The following is a 19,346-nucleotide window of genomic DNA, read 5'->3' as shown; positions in this document are numbered from 1 at the left end:
AGTGCCCAGAGCTGCTGATCCACCTCATCCACCGGCCCAGGATCTCAGCTCATTCCTGCTGTTCCAGCTGAGTGTTCCTCAGAGCCCCGCAGGAGCACCGGGACTGCCCGCCCAAGGGGGTTTGTGAAGCAAAGCCTCTCCTCCATCCCTTCCCGTCTCAGCCGAGAAAGCTGTCACGGGGCTCCTGGTTCTGTTTTGTTGTTAACGCTGTAGCTATTGTTGTTTGTGTGCCTGTAGTTATACATACTAGTAAAGAACTGTTATTCTTATCTCCAGATCTCTGCCTGAGAGCCCCTTGATTTCAGAATTATAATAATTTGGAGTGAGAGGGTCTCAATTTTTGTTCCGAGGGGGGCTCCTGCCCTCCCTAGCAGACACCTGTCTTCTAAATTACGACACCATATAACAAAAAAATGCACACAGTAAATTTTTGCTTTTCCTTTCCTCCTCAGTTATTGCTTTTTAATCAAAGTTCAGGTAAAGTGGATGAAGGTTAGTAATTCCTCAAGCAATGGCAATCTTTCCCTCTTCTGCTTATTTCCTCCAGCAGGAACAATCTAAAGTACTACATGGAAGGGAGATTTCCAAAGAGAAAATGATTTACTGATTTTTAGTTGGCTCATAAGTGAAGTGTGGCATAAAGCCTGTGTACAGCCATGCAGCCAGCTCTGAAGCTGGTAATGAGACATGACTGAACTTCTCTGCTGTTTATCCAAGCACTACTACTTTGAAGCACAACTTTTCTCATTCAAACCAGGCTAACTTAAGAGGAGTTTTAGCCAAGTGTAGATTAATCAAGCTATCATTATAGTGACAAGACCCAAAGCTCATGCTAAAAGAAGAAAAAGCCTATGTTTGCTTTTATATGTAAGAACACAGATGTGCACATGGATGCATGCATACACACCCAGACACATACATTTAATCTTCAGTCTTCTCTCACGGATCCTTAGTTTTGGTCACTGGCAATATTGAGAATACATAATAAAAAGAGCAATACAGTATTTCTCTAGTTGTGATGATGAAATGGGAGCAGGGTAAGTAGTTTGCCACCAAGTGGTATCACTAACACTCATCCCCTCACAAAAGGATGCATTGTCAACTGATAGGACACATCTTTCTTTCACCCAGGTTCCATCCTGCCTTGGAATGGGCCAAAAATAATGGCACCCACAGACATATGCAAATACTTTGGCTGGCATAAGGAAATAAAGGGAAACTGCAGCTATTGTCAATCTCAACATGAAAGACTACTTGACTTTTTTCTCTATGTAATTAGACAAACTGTTAGACAAACAATAAACAATCTGTGTCATATCACTGAGCAACTTCATCCTGAGCTTTATGCTCCAGCAGGGAAGGTGGACTCCAATGCTGACTCAGGGCGCATTTTAAGGTCCAACACCAGTGAACTTCAAAAGTTTCACCTAGTTATGAAGATAATCTATGGTGGGTATGTTACACAACTGTTACTTGGCTCTCAGCTCTGCAAGAAGAAAACATTCTGTGCCATTAAATTTCTGGAATTTGTTGTGGGAGCAAACATTCTACGTAAGACAGAGGTTAAACAGCAAGACTGTATGTAGAAGTTAAGAAGTATAGGACATTTTCTGTTTATGGTGTGAGATAGTGCCTTCTACCTGATGAAGCTGATCACACCACTGAGTAAGAATTAACATTCATATTCACATTATTACACTTAACACAAGAAAAGAATATGCAGTGTATATTAATATACAGTATAGGCCTTAATGTTTTTTTATTGCCCGTTCCTTAATGCACTGTTTACATTAATGCATTAAAGAGATTTAAATTAGCACTCTTGGTGTGTGTTTCTGATCTGCTCAGTATAGACATTAATGCACTTGATAAGTCTATGGTATTCCTGACAATTTACTTAATCTTTTGATGGTCATGATAAAGACTTTGCTGTCTTTATCATTCAAACCTAAAAGAAGCATTGAATATTGTTATTTTATAAAACTCATCCGACCTGAGAGATGGCACTCTCTGAAATGAGTATTATAAATTGTCATTATTCTTAAAAATCTGATTTCTAGAAAAGAAGAATGTCTCACAAAACTGCCATAGTGTGATGTTGTACAAAGAGTCACTAACTTCCAAAACCCACATTTAAGAGTGTAGTTTTTAAAATTCTCTCCTAGTTTTTGCATATGGTGACTATAAAATCTTTCTCTTCTTACCTTTTTTAAAGAAAACCTCACTCAAGGAAAATACAGTTTCCACAATGGCCAGGCCAGTGGCATCAAGCATGATAGAACAGGTTAAGCCAAGCAGCAGTTCTGATCTAGCTCCCATATACAGTCACTAAAGGGAGAAACCTTCAGCAACACCCCCAACAGCTGTAGAAGTCACTGCCCTAGTCCTTGCGCCTCTCCCACTCTGTTTCTGCACTATGCCTTTTACTACCCCTTGAAGAGATGAGTTACAAGTGTAGCTTTTAACTGTTCTAACCATGCAAAAAGTTAAAGGAGGGGCACAGAGGAGGAAATAAAACAGTTTCAACTAACTGAAAAATAATTTCAGTTTGCCCAGACACTTAGCCTAACAAGCTTGTTCTCACATTACTTGAAAGCTTACTAGAGACTCTGCAAATTTTTAACCGGTCTTTTTATGTCTTCTGATTTAATTGTATTTTTATGAATAGAATGCCTGTTCATGTTCTGCTGTATATTGGCTAGGGCCTAACCATAAAACTGTTTCCTGGTACTATTATAAATATAGTTTTCTCACTGATACTGTCTTGATTTTGAGCAACTTATAAAAGGGTAAGGATCCAACCAGTGCTGGAAACAATTTGTAATAATATACTTTTATTTCTGGATCTTGAAAAGGAGGAATTATAAAACAGTAGATAGACTTATTAACAGAAAAACAAATACATAGAACTTCAGGAGCTACTGTGAGAAAAAAGGTTGAAAACATTAGCCTGGTTTACATCTGTACATAAAGTTATGCAGGGTAATGTTCTGGATGCTGCTAGCTACAATTTTGTACAGGTACTATTTAGTCAGAAGTGGTAGTGAAAAATTAGTCTCACACTGTTCATAAGTCAAAATACAGTCAGAAGGCGTGCAGTTGGTTTTCTTACTGCATGCATTTTGAAACCAGCATCTGAAAAATAGTAGCAAAAACAGGTTGCTACCAAACCAGAATATCTTAAAAACAGATATGGGTGGATAATATTTGCTAAGCCGTGACAAAGAAGATTTCAGTGATGATATCATTGAAAAAAATGAACCAACCTCTGCCTAGAGAAGAAGGCTATTTCTGTTATCACACAACATTCTCCCAAACCATCAATATTATTGCAGAAATGTTGCAATAATGTTGTAACTGGGACAGGAAACAAACTTTCAGAAAGACCCCCTGACTGCATTTGAACTTTCAGCATGATGAGGAACTAAAAAGCCAAATATGCCATTTTCAGAAACAAATGAGATTTTTGACATCCTCAGAATTATAGCCAGAAAAATAGTAATCTGTGTTGCAGTAGAAGTAAATTTGAAGAAGTAAAAACCAGGTTCAAGGGACTCCGAAATCCATGACTAGAATTCAAGAAGTAAGTTGTCCTAAAACCTAGCAAGAAAGAGAAAGGGTAAGTAACACATATGCATATTGCTTTCTATTCCAGAGGGTCTCAGGTTATACTGAAACTACAGCCAAGATTTAAGAAAAAGTTGGGGGAACTTCTTTCTAACAGCTATAGGACTAGCAGGTACCAAAAGGGAATTTTTTGATGCCAAAACAGCTTTCTGGAATTCTAACTGGTAACATAAGAATTTTTAGTAAATTCTTTCTCTGAATGCTTTGAAGCAAAAACCATCACACACACCACTGAACACAACAGCGTCTGAATCACATGAGAATTGATCACACCATCATTTATTCACACAGCAGGTTCATAAAGAAGGAGAATAAATGCAAACAGAAATGTAAAAGTAATCCTAAACCAGTAGACAGAAATAATCACCACACCAAATTCCAAACCATCCTGAAAGGCCAAAAGTTATTTCTTTTGGAAAACAGGGCTGTACAACCCATACAGGTCTATGAGTGCTGAGACAGTACAGCTGGGCACTGACCCTAGAATGTCCCACCCCACCTTCTCCAGCTCAGTGCTGGGAAGCTGAAGAAGAAAATTACTGACATTACTAATTCATAGAGCATTTGGGAAAGGGAGAACTTCACAGAAAATCAAGACCTGACCAAACCCAACCCTGCTTTATCTGAAGATCACTATCTGAGATGGCACAGCTGCAAGTACATAAGAAACAGCAAGCATTTCAGGATATCCACTCCCATGCTGGAAAAGATGGTGAATATGTGTTTATTTAAATACAATGGTGTTTGAATTCCCTATACTACTACTTTGGCATCGTGGCTTTCACAAGAAAAGCTGCTTACAATGATGAGGCTGGGGAATATCTCTTTCATTCCGATTAATTCCAGCTAATTCTTCACCCACAAGAGGGTAGCTTGCAATAGAGTAAAATAATGAAAGCATCTGTGGTCTGAGATATTCAAAACGCAAAGACTTTTGTTTATTGCATTTTCAAAAGGGTGCAAAGGTTAAGACCACGTTCCTCTTCAGAGATTATTTCTGAAACTACACATTCTAAAACTTAAAACTGAAATACTTTTATCTGAAACAGAAATACACAGGCAAACTTATTACACACTTCTAAGGGCTTGATAAAAAAATATTCTCCCTTTGGCTGCTAGGCCATATGAAAGTGCAAGGAAAGCCTTTGGGGCTCTACAGCTGCAAGATATATTTGCATATTGAGAGATAGGTGAGGCTCATTGCAAGATTTTGGCAACACCTTTTTTAATTATAAAAAAACCAAAACCAAAACAAAGCAAACTTCAGAGTTGGTGATTTCATTCAGGTCTTCTTTGGAAGTGGTTCCTAAAATAAAATTTCTGGAGAAAATAGAAGAGGAAAAACAATTCCAGGACAGTGAAGCTGGGGCAGGGGTTTCAACTACCTGTGCCTCATTCAGATTAAAGATTTTATCTCTAGGCAAATACCCTGACAGCGTATCATGGGTTTTTATGGAGGAAAGAAGGGAACCAGTGGGGAGTAATGAAAGGCAAAGAGGCAGAGACACTTTGTCCATCTCTTTCATGTCTTCATCAAGAAGAGTTATCCTATATAAATAATTTAATATTAATCAGCACACAGGCTCAAACCTGAGTTCTCTGCATCCTGACTGATCTTACAGAGCCACAGAAGGTGTTTTTTAAGATAGTATTAAATAAGAAAGTATTTAATAAGAAAGTATTTTTTAAATCAGATAAAATGGAATAAAATCTATCAAGAAGAAAATCCAAGCAAATAAAAAAATTAGTGCTTGCCACTTGCTAGGAAACCTAGCTCTATTAACCTCTGAATTCATAAAAGGAAAAATCTGAACACACTCATCTTCCCTCACCGAAAAGGCTCATATCTGTCTGAGTCGGGACAGCTATCTTTTGTATTAGCCAATGCTGGACAAAAATGTCTTCAAAATCTAGAAGGCATCCAAACAAAAAGAGACTGGTTGCAAGCTTTATGGCAAATTGAGACTCCTTACTGTCCTACCCAGACAATGTTTAACTCTATCAATGTTGCTATTTCTTACCCCTATTTTAATAGCTTAAAAAGGCTATCTTTAAAGATTTGAGCAACACAGCAGAAACTGGATACAGTCCAGTTGATTTTTGATTTTTGGATTTTTTACGTTGGCGTATAAATCAAATCTGCCAAGCAGTAACCTCAAACCAATGGCAAATAGCAAGAGGTCTTATTAATATCTAGTAGTTGTGACCAGCAGGCAGAATGGAAAAGACTAACAATGCCAAGCAAAATCCAGAAAATCCTCACCTAGAAGAACTGGCTAGTAAGAACTGTATTTCTGAAAATCTTATTGTTATGGTCAGGCAGGGTCAATATTATTAGCTTAGTTACAGTTCTAGATATTTTTATCTTTTTACTCACCCTCATAGTTTTCTTATGCTTAACAGATTAATTCACTGAAGATAACAAGTTCTGTTTTCAGTACATATCCTGTCACGCTACTGCACATATTTCCAGATACACCTGTGAAGGATTATCTTTTAGATTTTCTTAAACTGTATAAAACAGCTGTGGGACTTACAGGGAGCAAATAATAACATAGTGTTACACTGAAACTACCACACTAGGCTACCTTTAACAGACTGCTTCAACTGTAGCTCAGAGCATTTTAAGCACAAAGAAACAAGACAGGCCTAAAATACTTCAGTTGCATTTGGATTTTGGTGGCTTGCTAGTGTTTGGCTTTTGTGTGCAAAAATATGAGTATTTTCAAACTTCTAATCAGGTGTGCCCCTATCTGTTCAGATGCCCTGATTGGGGCCTTTTTCATTTCCATTCTCTCTTTTAAATAGTGTAAACTTTTAATAGTTAAGACTGTGCTAGCACAGAACAAACTTTTATAAACAAGGAACTTGAAGGCTGATGCAAACAATAGTAGTGTTTAGATTTTTATCCTCTCTCAGTTAAATTCTGCTTATCTATCTGTCTGGAACTTATTTAATAATTCCTCCAGAGAAGCAAAATTTACAATCCAGCTCTCCATAAAGCCAGATTCAACCTTTATAAAAATATGTTAATATATATTTTAAAATACGTTTTATAAAATATATTATTTGAAGTTATTGATAAATAAAATTTAGAGAAGGATACCCCAGGATTTAGCTACAAAAGCTACATACCTCGTCCACCACAAGCTACACCACAGGTCTTAATACTACATTGAGCTATCAAAATATTCAGTATATTTTTAGGAACCTATTGTAAAGAATTCCAACAAACGCTCTTAATGTTCTTTTGTTTGGCAAGTCATACAACCCTCTCTCCAACTTGTTGTTAGGACAACAAATTACCAGACACCCTAAAGAATGCAACAGTCTCGCCAAACCTAGAAAATCCCACTCTTAACACCAGCAGCTTTGCCAACTACCACTCAGTTTCCAGCATCCTCTTCCTTGGCAGTATCTTTGTGAAGGTGGCGGCATCCAAAAGCTAGCAGCACACAATCCTTGCCAGCATCCTGGCTGCTTGACACACAGGCACTAGAGAAAAACATGATAGAAGAACCACCCTCCTAGCACTACCAGTCCACATACTCCTGGCTGAAAACAAACCTCAGAGTGGATATCCTCCAGGGTTCTGACAGAAGTGACTGTCTGGCTCTAATAATAACAATTGTGTGAAGTTTAGTAAGAAAGGACAGCTTTTCCCAGAGAAGATGAATGGTATGCAATTCCTTCTCATTCTCCTGCACAGCCTCAGAAGTCCTGTATTCTGCCATCCCACATACCAGAGCACTTTCACCTTGCTAGTTTAACTCCAAAACAATATTACACAGGGAAGCTGAACAAAGCTAGAAAGTCATCCTCCAGCAGATGACATTCAATTATCCTCTTTTCTGCTTAAATGAAGGGTTTCAAGGGAAGCAAGACAGAGCTTCTATTTTCTGTCCCCACTTGCCAGCAGACAAAAGGGATAATACTGGCTGCAGTGACTCCAAATCATGAGAAAGTGTTATGCTCATATTTGAAGCAGAAAGTTTCCTGATGAATCAGCAATAGGTTTATCTGCTTTCTGTGTCCCTCCATCTTCTGAGACACTGAAGTCTGTCAAATGTTACATCTTGACCCACAAGTCTGCCCACAAGGAAGACAATACAACCTGTCTGCTGCCTCCCCAAGGTTCTGTGTAGTAGTTTAGATTACCGCCAAACTACCACTTTCTGTTACTGGCAACAAGATTCCTCCTCACTGGAGTTAAGGCTGAGGGCTAGAAAGACTGGACTCACTGTGGAGTGTGATCCTCACTAGAAAAATATGTAATTCTACCTTCCTACTCCAAATGCTAAAAGGTACTTCCAAACCAGAATTTTAAAGCCTGCTGAAGGAGAGCTGACCCTGCCTTCAGCTTCCTAAACCCAGAAGCTACAAAGAATCCTTCAAGATTAAAAGGGGTAAGGTAATGCATTTGGCTTTTCTTGCACTCACAGAGATATCCTAAAAGCAAAATAAATTCTTTACAGCTAATTGGTCAAAGTTTCAAAAGGTGTAATTATCCATAGGAAAACTTTTCATATTTTTTTTATGAGTGAATTTGCTCCTTTGGGTTTTTAAACCACTGTTCTACATAATGTATGTCATGTATTTAACAGAAAAATAAAATTTCACTCTCAACATCCCACACAGTTTGGAGAGAAACAGCATCAAAGTCTCCAATTGAAACTGATAACAAGCCTGAATCATCCCTTGAAGAAAAAGAATCACTTGCATTAGAGCTTAGAATGATGTTATTTGACTTGTTCTGCCCTCTTATCTCTAAAATACATCTACAATCTTCAAGGACATGTATCTGGGATTTATATAACAGGAATATGGCTTTTTGTATAATGATCTTTGATGGTTCTCCTGCTTTTGGATATTCACACACAATACACATGACATATTTCACAAACAGAGAATACTTTGATCATATGCATGCTACAAAACTGTACAACCACAAAGCAGACTGTTTATCCTAATGTTGTAGCAGATCCAGAAAATATTCGTGTATATGTTAACAGCTCAGCAACACAAAATGACTTCCTGGTCAGATTATGGTTCATTTTGGATTTAGAAGATCAAATTGAGTTAATTGCAGCTTATTTCAAATACACACATCTTCTGAGAGCTAAAATGAGAAGATTCGATGCCATGATAGTGGGTGGAGTCATTCCATTATTAATAAGTGATAGTGTGTCTCTCCCAATTGTTTGTCTTACTCTGATAAAATTCATAACATGGCAAAGGTTTACAAGACTTACTAGCACAGCCCAATTGATTAGAATGATAGCCTCATGAAAATTCAAGAAACCTTTTGTCTAAACAGACTGGAATGGGAAAGTCTGGGTTTGATTTCTCTTGTATTTTTATTTTAAAAGAATCCTTGAAAGGACCATTTACACTAGCATGTCCCTCAAAGGAATGTCAAGTGTTACTAGCCATGATGCATTAACATGCTCCAAGACTGCTCTGAGCTGATATTAAAAAAAAAATTTAATTAACACATTTGTATTTTATAAAGCACATATGAAGAGTTAAAAAGATGGTAGCTCAGTCACAGAGTTCAGACACAGGTCAATTGTATTTTTTCTGAGATGAAAGAAAACGGCTAGCATTGGAAGACTTTTACAAAAAGAAAGTTATTTGGGAATCTTGCTTCCTTACTCTGCTACCCATCCCCACTTAGAAAATTCTAAAAACCATGAGATGAAAGAAAAACTCCTTAGATTAAATGAATGCTGATGAAACTGCAACTAAGGAACTGCCAGTTTAGAGGAACTAAAGTATCAATTGTCCTGATTATATGTACTCACCAGTGCAAGATAGGTTGCTCACAAATTACACTCTCTTTAGCCATTATCAGTAGTATCATTGTTCTCAAACAATTTTAGATGCACATGTTCAGGAACTTATATTTACCTGGCGGATTCTTGGCAGGATCATTGTGGCTTGGACTTCCTGGTTGTCCAGAATCTATAAAGAAATGAAAGAAATGTTTTAATAATTTGTTTTGCAAGTATCTCTCAATCATATAATACCCTCTATTAACTATTAAACTAACACTTCATTCTTTAAAGGTCATTTCCTGACTTTCTATGTGAAGCATTATTGAACAAACAAACTGTCTGTAACTTATTTTATGCAGATGTAGAATCATTGTGAAAGATGCAATGATCCTAATAAGAGGAACTTGTAGATCACTGAATAAGGACAAGGGATTCATTCAGTTAAATACTCAAGTTGTAAACACATTTACAAGGGTACCTTTTCATTCTTTTTCCCTCCATCCCCCAAATATAATATTGCATAATGAGCAAAGCAGAGGTAACTGCTCAGGCAATGACCAGAAAGACACACTGGATCAGGCAACTAGAGGTTGCAGTGATGAGGCCTGTTACTTTAGCCTTTCCTCAAAACACAAAGGCCTACATTGCTTCCACAGACTCATGACTGTGACAGGGATATGACAGTCTGTTTAAATACAACATGATCTTTGTGTTCCTAGCCTGTGAGAACTGCTGTTGTGAAATTAAGATTATGTAACGTAAAAACTAACAAAACTCAAACACCGTACACATCAAATTGTGTTTTCATTGTACATGCACTTACTGAATCAAGAGGAGAATGTCATTTCATGTTAATACACTAAATAATAAATTATATTCTTATTCATAAAAACAGTTTATTTTAAAAAATCTACTTTTCACTGTATTCCCACATCAATAATATAACAAAACTCTGCTCCACTATAAGAAATTAACAAAGATATTTAAAAAAATGCAGAGATGAAGAAAATAAATGAAGCAACACAATTTTTTCCACATACAGGCTTCTAAAATTGAGCTATTTTAGTGTCTGAATAAAAAAACCTGATTTTCTCAAATGTAATGGTGTTATTAATAGCATAAGACCACCAAAGGATTGCATCATAGCACCACAGAAACTACTACCACCAAATGAACTCCAGATGGATTTAGAGGTGTAGAATGCATTGCTGCTTACAGTACCCAAATTAAAGAAAAAAAAAATACAGAAAAGAAGAAAAGTTTATATCAACAAATATTTTTCTTTCAATTACCATTTCCTCTTCTTATAGTTGAGGAAGTCCTCAGCTTAGAATGAGATTCCCTCTACCTGCTACAAGAAGCTCTTTGAAATCTGTTGCCACCTGTTATGCAGCTTCATATACATGGCTTGACTCACATGTCTCTCAAACACTTTAAATTAATACAAGCTTGATTCTGCAGAAGATATTAACTGAGATGGAAATCCTTTCCACAGCTCAGGTTCTACTAAGCTGATCTGAATGGCAGTTATCCCAAAATGTGTATATCTGGGTAGATGCCTGAGAACTGGAATTCCAAGGCACATGTGAAACTCAGTTCCAGTGTAGAAACAGTGTAGAAACAACTACATTTTCCAATACCGAATTAAATCGCTCTTGTACACAATAAAATGCACATTGAATAGGGAATTTCCCGTGAAATGACATCTATCTTCTTCATCCTTGGTCAGGAAACATGAAGGGCGAGACTATGAGCTGGATTCTACCCTTACCATGGTTTGGCACCCGGCACTCTTAGGAGTCCCATTGTGCAACACAGTATGTAACCATTCAGTATGTCTGCTTCTTCGCATGATATATTTCCCTGAAAAGAATTAATTTAGTTTAATGCGAAAACTTAAACAGCTACAAGAAATGCTAAAAATCTAATGCTTCTCCATATATGGACCAATTTGTGGAGAATTTTCATTTTTCCTGTGTGAAGTAGATGGTCTTCTAACAGATATTCTTTGATTCTGCAAACCATACATACTACTATTTAAATCCAGATTATTAGAGAGGACTTATTTTGCACAGCAGTGGTCTGAATGTAAAACTACTGCAGATGTGTGGCTAAATGAAGTGTCAGTTTAGTAGCAGATAAACCAAATAAAGCTTGAACATCGAGCTTCAGGATCACAGAGATTTGAAACTGAATTAATGAGGTCTACCAGAAAATAACTTCTGAAGTTTTCTCATGTTAAAATTCACTGAAAAAAAGCACAATGTGAAGTAATTTCTTAGATCTTGCACAGCAATTTGCCTCTATTTCTAGTTTCTGCACTCAGGATTTAAAGATTAATAGAAGTTCAAACAATTGTTATTGTAATAAGAAATTTAGCAAAGAACTTTCTAATCATACAGATAAGCAGTTGGATATTTATTATAATTTTCCAGTCAGACTTTGGGTTTTGTTACCTACTCAATAATCATGGCTTTTACATATTGATCCTCAGTCTGTGCTTTCAGAGATCTCAACAAGATTTTGAGAAAGCAAAGATTATTGAAGTAGAATATGAGAATAAAGTTATCTCAGCGTTCACTAAACGCTGTTGAAAAATCAAATAATTTTATTTTGTATGAGAGACATAGAGTTCCAAACTATGGAACTCTGCACTTAAAACACAGAGAAGCATCTGATCCTCAAGATGAAAGACACAGACTTGAGGTGACCTGTGATGATCCAATTCTCTTACCAATGTCAATAACTATAAAGCACTTTTCTGTTCTGTTTTGATTGGATGCAAATAACTTGGCAAAGTTCAAAAGGATCATGGTCATTGTAGCATTAAATTATATTAATAGTTTCATAAGAGCAGAACACTGAATGAACAGATACATCAGAGCAATGCTCTTCTAAAAGAGGGAGTAAGAGGCATTTTTGGGAAGCCACAGAAGCTAAGGAAGAAAAAGACATGTTAAAAAACTTTTAATCTTTCTTTGTTCTCATCTGTACAAGATGACTAACTAACAACATGAGCCCTTTCTTCCAGAGTGATTGAGAAAGACATAAACCAAACTCATTGTCTGTCTAGCTGGATTTGCATTCAATTGTCCCAGCAAATAACTCTTACACACTTTAAAAAAAAAAAATAATATCCAACAACCAAAAGCAAAATAAATCAAACCACCAAAAGAAAACCCAAACCCCAGGCAACTTCATAAGCTAGAAGCTGGAAAGATACACAACAAGAAGCAAATAAAATCTCATCATGTTCATGCAATGAAGCTGAAATTTTCATAATTTTAATCTATGTAGCTCCCAACTGTAAGTTCCCTTAGTTTTATTGTTGTTGTAGTTATTGATAGGGAGTTGTTCGTAGGGAGCACCTACACATACCATTTCCACAAAATGGGTTTCCTGTGCACCTCACAGCCACAGTAGCATATCTGCTCTGCTTTTGTTGGTGCTGACTGAAGCAACTCATCTTTGATAAGTTATTGCCCCATGGCTTAACAGTTTATATGAAATAGGTTCGAAGAAGAATTTAGTTTTAACAGGTCAAATAACCCTGATGCACTTTATATATAAACTTATCATGATTTAGCATGGCTATTCCCAAGGCATTCTATATCAAATCACTCTTGCTTCTAGGAGACTGTATGAAAGGATGAGTCAAGAAGCTGACATATATTTTATACTTCATTTTTTCCTATGTTTACATTTCCAGGGGTTGATCACAATGAGCATCTGTGAGTGCACGTAACTCTCAGTGCAACCAGAGTTAAGACAAACTGACTGCTGAGGCCTGCTTGAAGTGAGAAAATAATCTTCCATTTTCCCTGTGATATGCTAGGAAAAGTCTTGGCTTCATAAGGCAGAGGAAAATAAAAAAAGAGCTGATGGTTTGCCATATAGCAAAGGATGAGATGCTCTCTCCCATTGGACCACCTTGTCTTTGACAAGCAGCAAAGACACCCATGTCAACAAAGTCAAGAAACTCACACTTTCACCAGCTTCCTGAAGGATTTTTAGCATTGCTTACCTCAGTAATCTAACTTTTCACTTTTTAGCTGATAAGAGAGTCTCTTTAAAAAGCAAGCTGCTACACATTCCTTATGCCCCATCCAGTACAAGATATTTTGTTTTTAAGACTATCTGTTAGAGCATAATATCAAAGGCATTGAAAACAAGTAACAGCAGAATCTGTTAAAATCTAAAAATACTTTCTGTAGCACTGTCTTAGGGAAATAAGCACATTGTCCACAGGCATCACACTAACGAAATAAACTTTCTCAGTGAATACCTTTCTATTTGCCACAGGTTATGAGAAGAGCCTTTGATCAGCCTCAGATGATCTCAGTTTACAGACACTAATTTAATCATTCACCAACAGGTAAATAAATCTTTGCTTTTTGATAGTCTCTGACTGTAGTATGAGGGATAAGGGACCATAGAAATGTGGCCATCATCAAACCATGTATAATGTTTTTTAAACTTTCAAATTAATATACAGAACTTGGTAGCTGACAGTTCACTATCATGAACAGGAATCACAACTACTTTCCAGACTGTCAGGATTACTCTGCCACCTGACATCACTTGAGGCAAATGGTTGTACCCCTGAAAATCACAGGATCAGCCGTGATTTTGATCAAGATTGTTGATCTTGATCTCTCAAAGACTCTGAACATCCATAGCAAAGACATCTTCCTCTTCTCCAAAGGAAATAAGATGGGCAGCAAAAATCCATAGAACAGATAAATAATTTCATCCCTGTACTTTAGATCATTACCTTTACTTATTATTACCCTAATTTTACTATGTAACTACCTTTTACTGCCCATATTATTTTACCTTGACAAAGCAATTTATTGGTTTGACAAACTTCCTAAACACTTGTAACAATTTCATTTCACAGAAGCAGTGTTTTTCTTTGTGTAGTCCTTCTCTGACAATAGAGAATTATTGTACCATTTTAATAGCATTATTCACAGCAACTCTTGTGATAGGATAGGTAATTCATGGTATAAACAAGCTAAACGTGGTTTAATGCATATATTCTCCAGAAAATTTTGTCTCTCTGATTTCCTCTGCTAAAATGTTCACTGCCACCAATTTGTTTGATGGAGAGCAAGTCTCGTGAGGAGCTCTGAGGGAGCTGGCATTGTTCAGCCTGAAGAAAAGGAGGTTGAACATTATTGCCCTCTACAGGAGGCTGACAGGAGGTTGTAACCAGGTGAGGTCAGTCTCTTCTCCCAAGGACCAAGTGATAAAAAAAGAGGAAACAGCCTCAAGGGAGGCTTTGCATCAAGGCAGGTTTAGACTTGACACTAGGAAAAAATTCTTCACCAAGAGGTGGCCGGCCAGCCATTGCAATCAGCTTCCCAGGGAAGTCAGGAAGTCACCTTCCATGGAGGTATTTCACAGACCTATAGATGTGACATTTAAGGACATCGTTTAGTGGTGGACTTGACAATGCTAGGTTTACAGTTGGACTTCAAGATTTTAAAGGTCTTTTTCAACCTGAAGTATTTCATGATTATATGTCCCTAAGAGATACGGTATTTAGCACAGCTCACCTGTGGAGGAAGCAGCACCTTAAGAAACAAGTAGGGCTTCACTATGAGAAAGACATGTTCGTCCTTGTATGTTTTTCCAACATGCCCTTGCATCTTTTCACAACAGTATACACTTGTTAGCAATATGCGTTCATGACACCCAGACTGGAAACATGCACAGCACTGAATCAGTGACTTCTTTTGCATTGTTCTGCTACCCTTATTCTGCAAGAGCTTCCTCTGTGTTCACAAGACAGCTCTGCTATTGCACTGGAAAACTACACAAAAAGCTAGTCCTGTATTTTTTTATTGTGCTTCATATTCGTACAACTGGTGGTAAATAAGCAGCATAGAGAAGTGACCCAGAAGGCATGGTTGGGACCTCTCAGGAGACCAGTGCGACAGCTGGAGATACCCTGAAGGCTGGATGTGGTGATATGTGCAGTCAGGCTTCAGCAGCAGCCTTGTGTAACACCAGGAACTGTAACAGTGGCTTGGGCTCTTCGCATCAAAAGAGTGCTGCTGTCTAACTTTCACCTACCTGAAAAAGGCAGCAAATAACAGAGCTGACTGCTTACCCCAGAAAGCTAAGGTGTCTGCTGATGTTGGTACCCAGGCTTTTAGCCCAAGCAGGCATGCCACTTCATAAAGCCTTCATGGCTCAGGCCATGGAGGTGCTTCTGCTGAGAGCTGATCAGGATAGTCAGCAGAAGCTGGGCTCAGTTTTCATTTCAGCTTAAAATTGTTTGCTTTGGACTGGGGGCACAGCAAGAGTTATTAAGCTATCAGCTGATCCATTTCACCACATGCCCCCATGCCCTCCCTCCCCAGACAAGCTTGCCTATGGCCAGCATGGCTGGGTGAAACGCCCTGTCTGTGCCAGTGGAGGAGCATCCCCACACCTGGGCTCACCAGGGCAATGTCAATGAGATGGTGTGTGATGGGCTGGGGCTTCAGAGCCCAACGGGTCATGGCAGGCTCCCTGCTTCACCTCCCCTTTTATCAGCAGATCTGCCTCTGCCAAGCCACCCAACCAGCCATTGTCAAGACTGTTAACTTTCCTTCAGAGTATTTTAATTAGGTAAATAAAAAAATGGTAATTAAATCAACATTACGTAATGTGTTTCTGATTTGTAATCTCATTTAAATTAATTAACTGACTCAATCCTTGTTTAGTTTTTAAACTGCCCTAGTTAAGAAGTGGAGCTCTGGGAGTAAATTCATTTTTTATGTAGTTGAAAGAAATTCAAGGACCTAGAAGAATTTATGAGAATGAAAATAGCAATATGCATAGTAAGATTTTCAGCTTTATAGCTCATGCATAGATTTATCTTTTTAATTTAAATTCCTTTGTCTATGTGACATAAGTCACAACATTTATTTATTCAAAATATTTCTTATACAATTTATAAAGACCATATGTCGCTCATATTGAAAGCTGAACAAATTTCCCCAGCTGTGTTATAAGTTGTGCATGGAATATATACATATCTATGTATGCACGCACACACACACACATATTTTTAAGTTAAGGGTTACATTTTTTCATGGCCTGAAACAACTATTTCCCATACCTCATAATATTAGTTGAGCTCTTTTTTGACATGTACATTAAGATGAGATTTACACAGGTATCAAGCCACATGTGGGTGAATGTGAAAGAATGACATTTCTTTCCAAAAGTTGTTGGATTCAGTAGGAAAAGATGAGATATGAATGCTTAATTTTCTCCATCTGGAGGATACTGTGGATACTAATATAGTCAGAAGTTAGTTTTGGAAACCAAGAAGACCTTTTAAATCAAGGTATGTTTCATAAAGGGCTTTTTTCACTCATTCTTCAGAAAATCAAAAACGAAATGTAGAACACAGTGGAAGATTTACTGTGATGTTTAGGGAAGGAAGAAATTATATGCTAGGCTATGTTAATTTAAAAGTTTATATTTGCAAGCAAATACTAGGAATTTCCTTGCATATTCCCTCACCTTAATAATAACTGATCACTTTTTTCTGTTCTGTAAGACAGGGTTGGCCCTGATGTATATGCAATGTATACTCCTGAGATCTTTACAAAATCAGAATCAGTTTACAGAATCAGTTCGGTTGGAATAGAACTCTGAGATTATTGATTCCACCCTATGATCCAATTCCACCTTGTTAGATAGACCATGGCACTAAGAGACAGATCCAGTCTTTTCTTAAACACATGCAGGGATGATGACTCCATCACCTCCCTGGGCAGCCCATTCCAGTCTCCAACCACCCTTTCTGTGAAGAAAATCTTCCTAACATCCAAGCTGAACCCACTACACGGACTCTGGCTTCAGGGAAGCCGATGCACATTTTACCACTGAGTCCCATGCAATCGGGATTTCATTTTCTATTCAACTGTAGAGCAGGAAAGCAAAAAGAGCTCAGAGGGATAAAATTCACATTTCCACTACATAAGACAACATTCTTGGGCCAGGGATAATGATGACAGGACTAAGACAAAATCAGTTTTTTTAACATGAGTCACAGACAGAACTTGTTAAAATCAATGAAAAGTTGCTCCAGCAAGTTTTAGATGAAGCACTTTATGGTAAATTACAGTTTAAAAGGAAAAAAAAAAGCATAGTTCAACATACACTGTTGGACAGATCTGCATTTTTTTTCTTCGAAGTGCATTGCATTCTCCACTAAATCATACAGTAATAAAAGACAGATTCCTCAGCGGTTCAGAAATTTACAATCGTATGCTACTTAACTTACTTCTAAGAGACATGGGGCATAAGGAACGCCATAGTTCTGTGGATCCTCAAGTAACACATTTTTTTATCAGAGATCTTTGTGAAAACAACGTCTCAAATGGAAGTATATACACATGTTCTTTATAAAGTGGTTTAATGTAGTCTGCTGTAATGTAAAAGTTCATAGATGAAATATTCACCAATTTGCCTATCCATATTCACTCACACACACACATACACACACATACACACACAATTAAAACAAACTAACCATGACAAAAGAAAGATTAAATCTATTTATGTGCACTAAGTAGGTAATATACAAGACCTGGCTGAAAAACATCACCCCAGCTTTTCATGCAAGTGGTTCAAAGCTTGATAGTAATTGCGTGTGTGCTCACAGGCACCCTGTTTATACACAAGCTCGTAACAAATGATGAGAAAGTACTGAAGCAATAGTGATAAAAAAATTATGACCTACATATCAATTTTCTCTCTACTTTGACCTTTTACAGTAAATAAAAATTAGAAGCACCTAGTCATATGATGTGCCCCAGGAGACTTTAAAACGTAGGACTGATTTAGCATGCAAATGTATGACCAATTCGGTTTTGAGTTTGGGCAGCAATGTTCTGCAAATGAATGCAAGGAATTTTTTTTAAAGCATGTAACTTGAAAAGGAAAAAAAGTTATCTTGGTTTAAACCATGTAAACCATGACTTTCAAGTTTAATACAAAGCAAATTTAAAGAACATTTTTCCCACAGGTTCCTCATCTCCTACTAGCAACAGTACTGCTGCTGCTGTCATATTGGTCAAAAGCTATTATAAAAGTATTAAATCCTATTTGATCATATTCATTTGTGCCTGCCCAACATAACTCTGGAGTTTTGTGGCCAATATCACATGGCAGCATCTGTTTTGAAATTTTGCAATTTTCACTGGATATTACACATCCCTTTTAAGTGATTTCTAATTTCCCAAACTTTCTAATCATCTATCTAGATGAAGTCCCCTGACAGAGACTATTGTACCTGATATGTACAATACCAGCTCCAGTACTGATTTTAAAATATGCTTTCCGATTCAGCATACAGCAGAGGCTGATTTTGCTCTTTCAATTTTTTTTTATTTACAAAAGTTGGCACATGTTCTTGTAGTAACTAAGGGTATTATGTACTTGAAAAAAGGATACTACTTTTTTTATCTAAAACAACAGATGTATGGATTCACATTCCAAGGCTTTCATTTTTATTGCTTACTAGTTCATGGGGGTTTTTTGCATGAGTAAAAATTGAGTGCTAATTAAGGGGGCGTTGAGGGTGGGGGGAGATTGAGGGCGAACAAAAACCCTGACTCGAAATTCTTGCTGTACCTGGTAATTTGACAGTGCCTTGAATACTATTTAACCATCCACTGTTTCTAAGGTTTATTTTCTTACCACTACTCTATCACAGCAGGACCTTGAAAAAGTTATCAAGACTGGTTTGGTCTGAAGCTATAAAAAAAAAAGTCTTTGGAGTTAAAAAACCTTGTACATGTTTATTGAAAATGTGTCAGAAACTCAAGTTTCAGTCTGTGTATACAGTAGAAAGAGTTGTGCCACCCAGCAGCTCCAAGACATGAAGCCAAAATGAGTAACCTTAGATATTCAGCATGTCTACTATAACTGCAG

At 37.3% G+C, this 19,346-nt stretch overlaps 1 protein-coding gene across 7 annotated transcripts in view; it reads right to left on the bottom strand.

Moving 5' to 3' along the window:
- The window catches only part of NFIB (nuclear factor I B), a 169,818-nt gene that overhangs the window by 61,306 nt on the left and 89,166 nt on the right, over nucleotides 1–19,346 (bottom strand). For all 7 annotated transcript variants that reach the window (XM_058864272.1, XM_058864275.1, XM_058864276.1 and 4 more), the window contains exon 3: nucleotides 9,538–9,591. In XM_058864272.1, coding sequence (XP_058720255.1) covers nucleotides 9,538–9,591 — 54 coding nt within the window. The remainder of the gene's footprint in view (nucleotides 1–9,537; nucleotides 9,592–19,346) is intronic.

Source organism: Poecile atricapillus, chromosome Z (genome assembly GCF_030490865.1).
Source record: "Poecile atricapillus isolate bPoeAtr1 chromosome Z, bPoeAtr1.hap1, whole genome shotgun sequence".
NCBI lineage: Eukaryota > Metazoa > Chordata > Aves > Passeriformes > Paridae > Poecile > Poecile atricapillus.
This window is presented reverse-complemented; position numbering and strand designations above follow the sequence as displayed.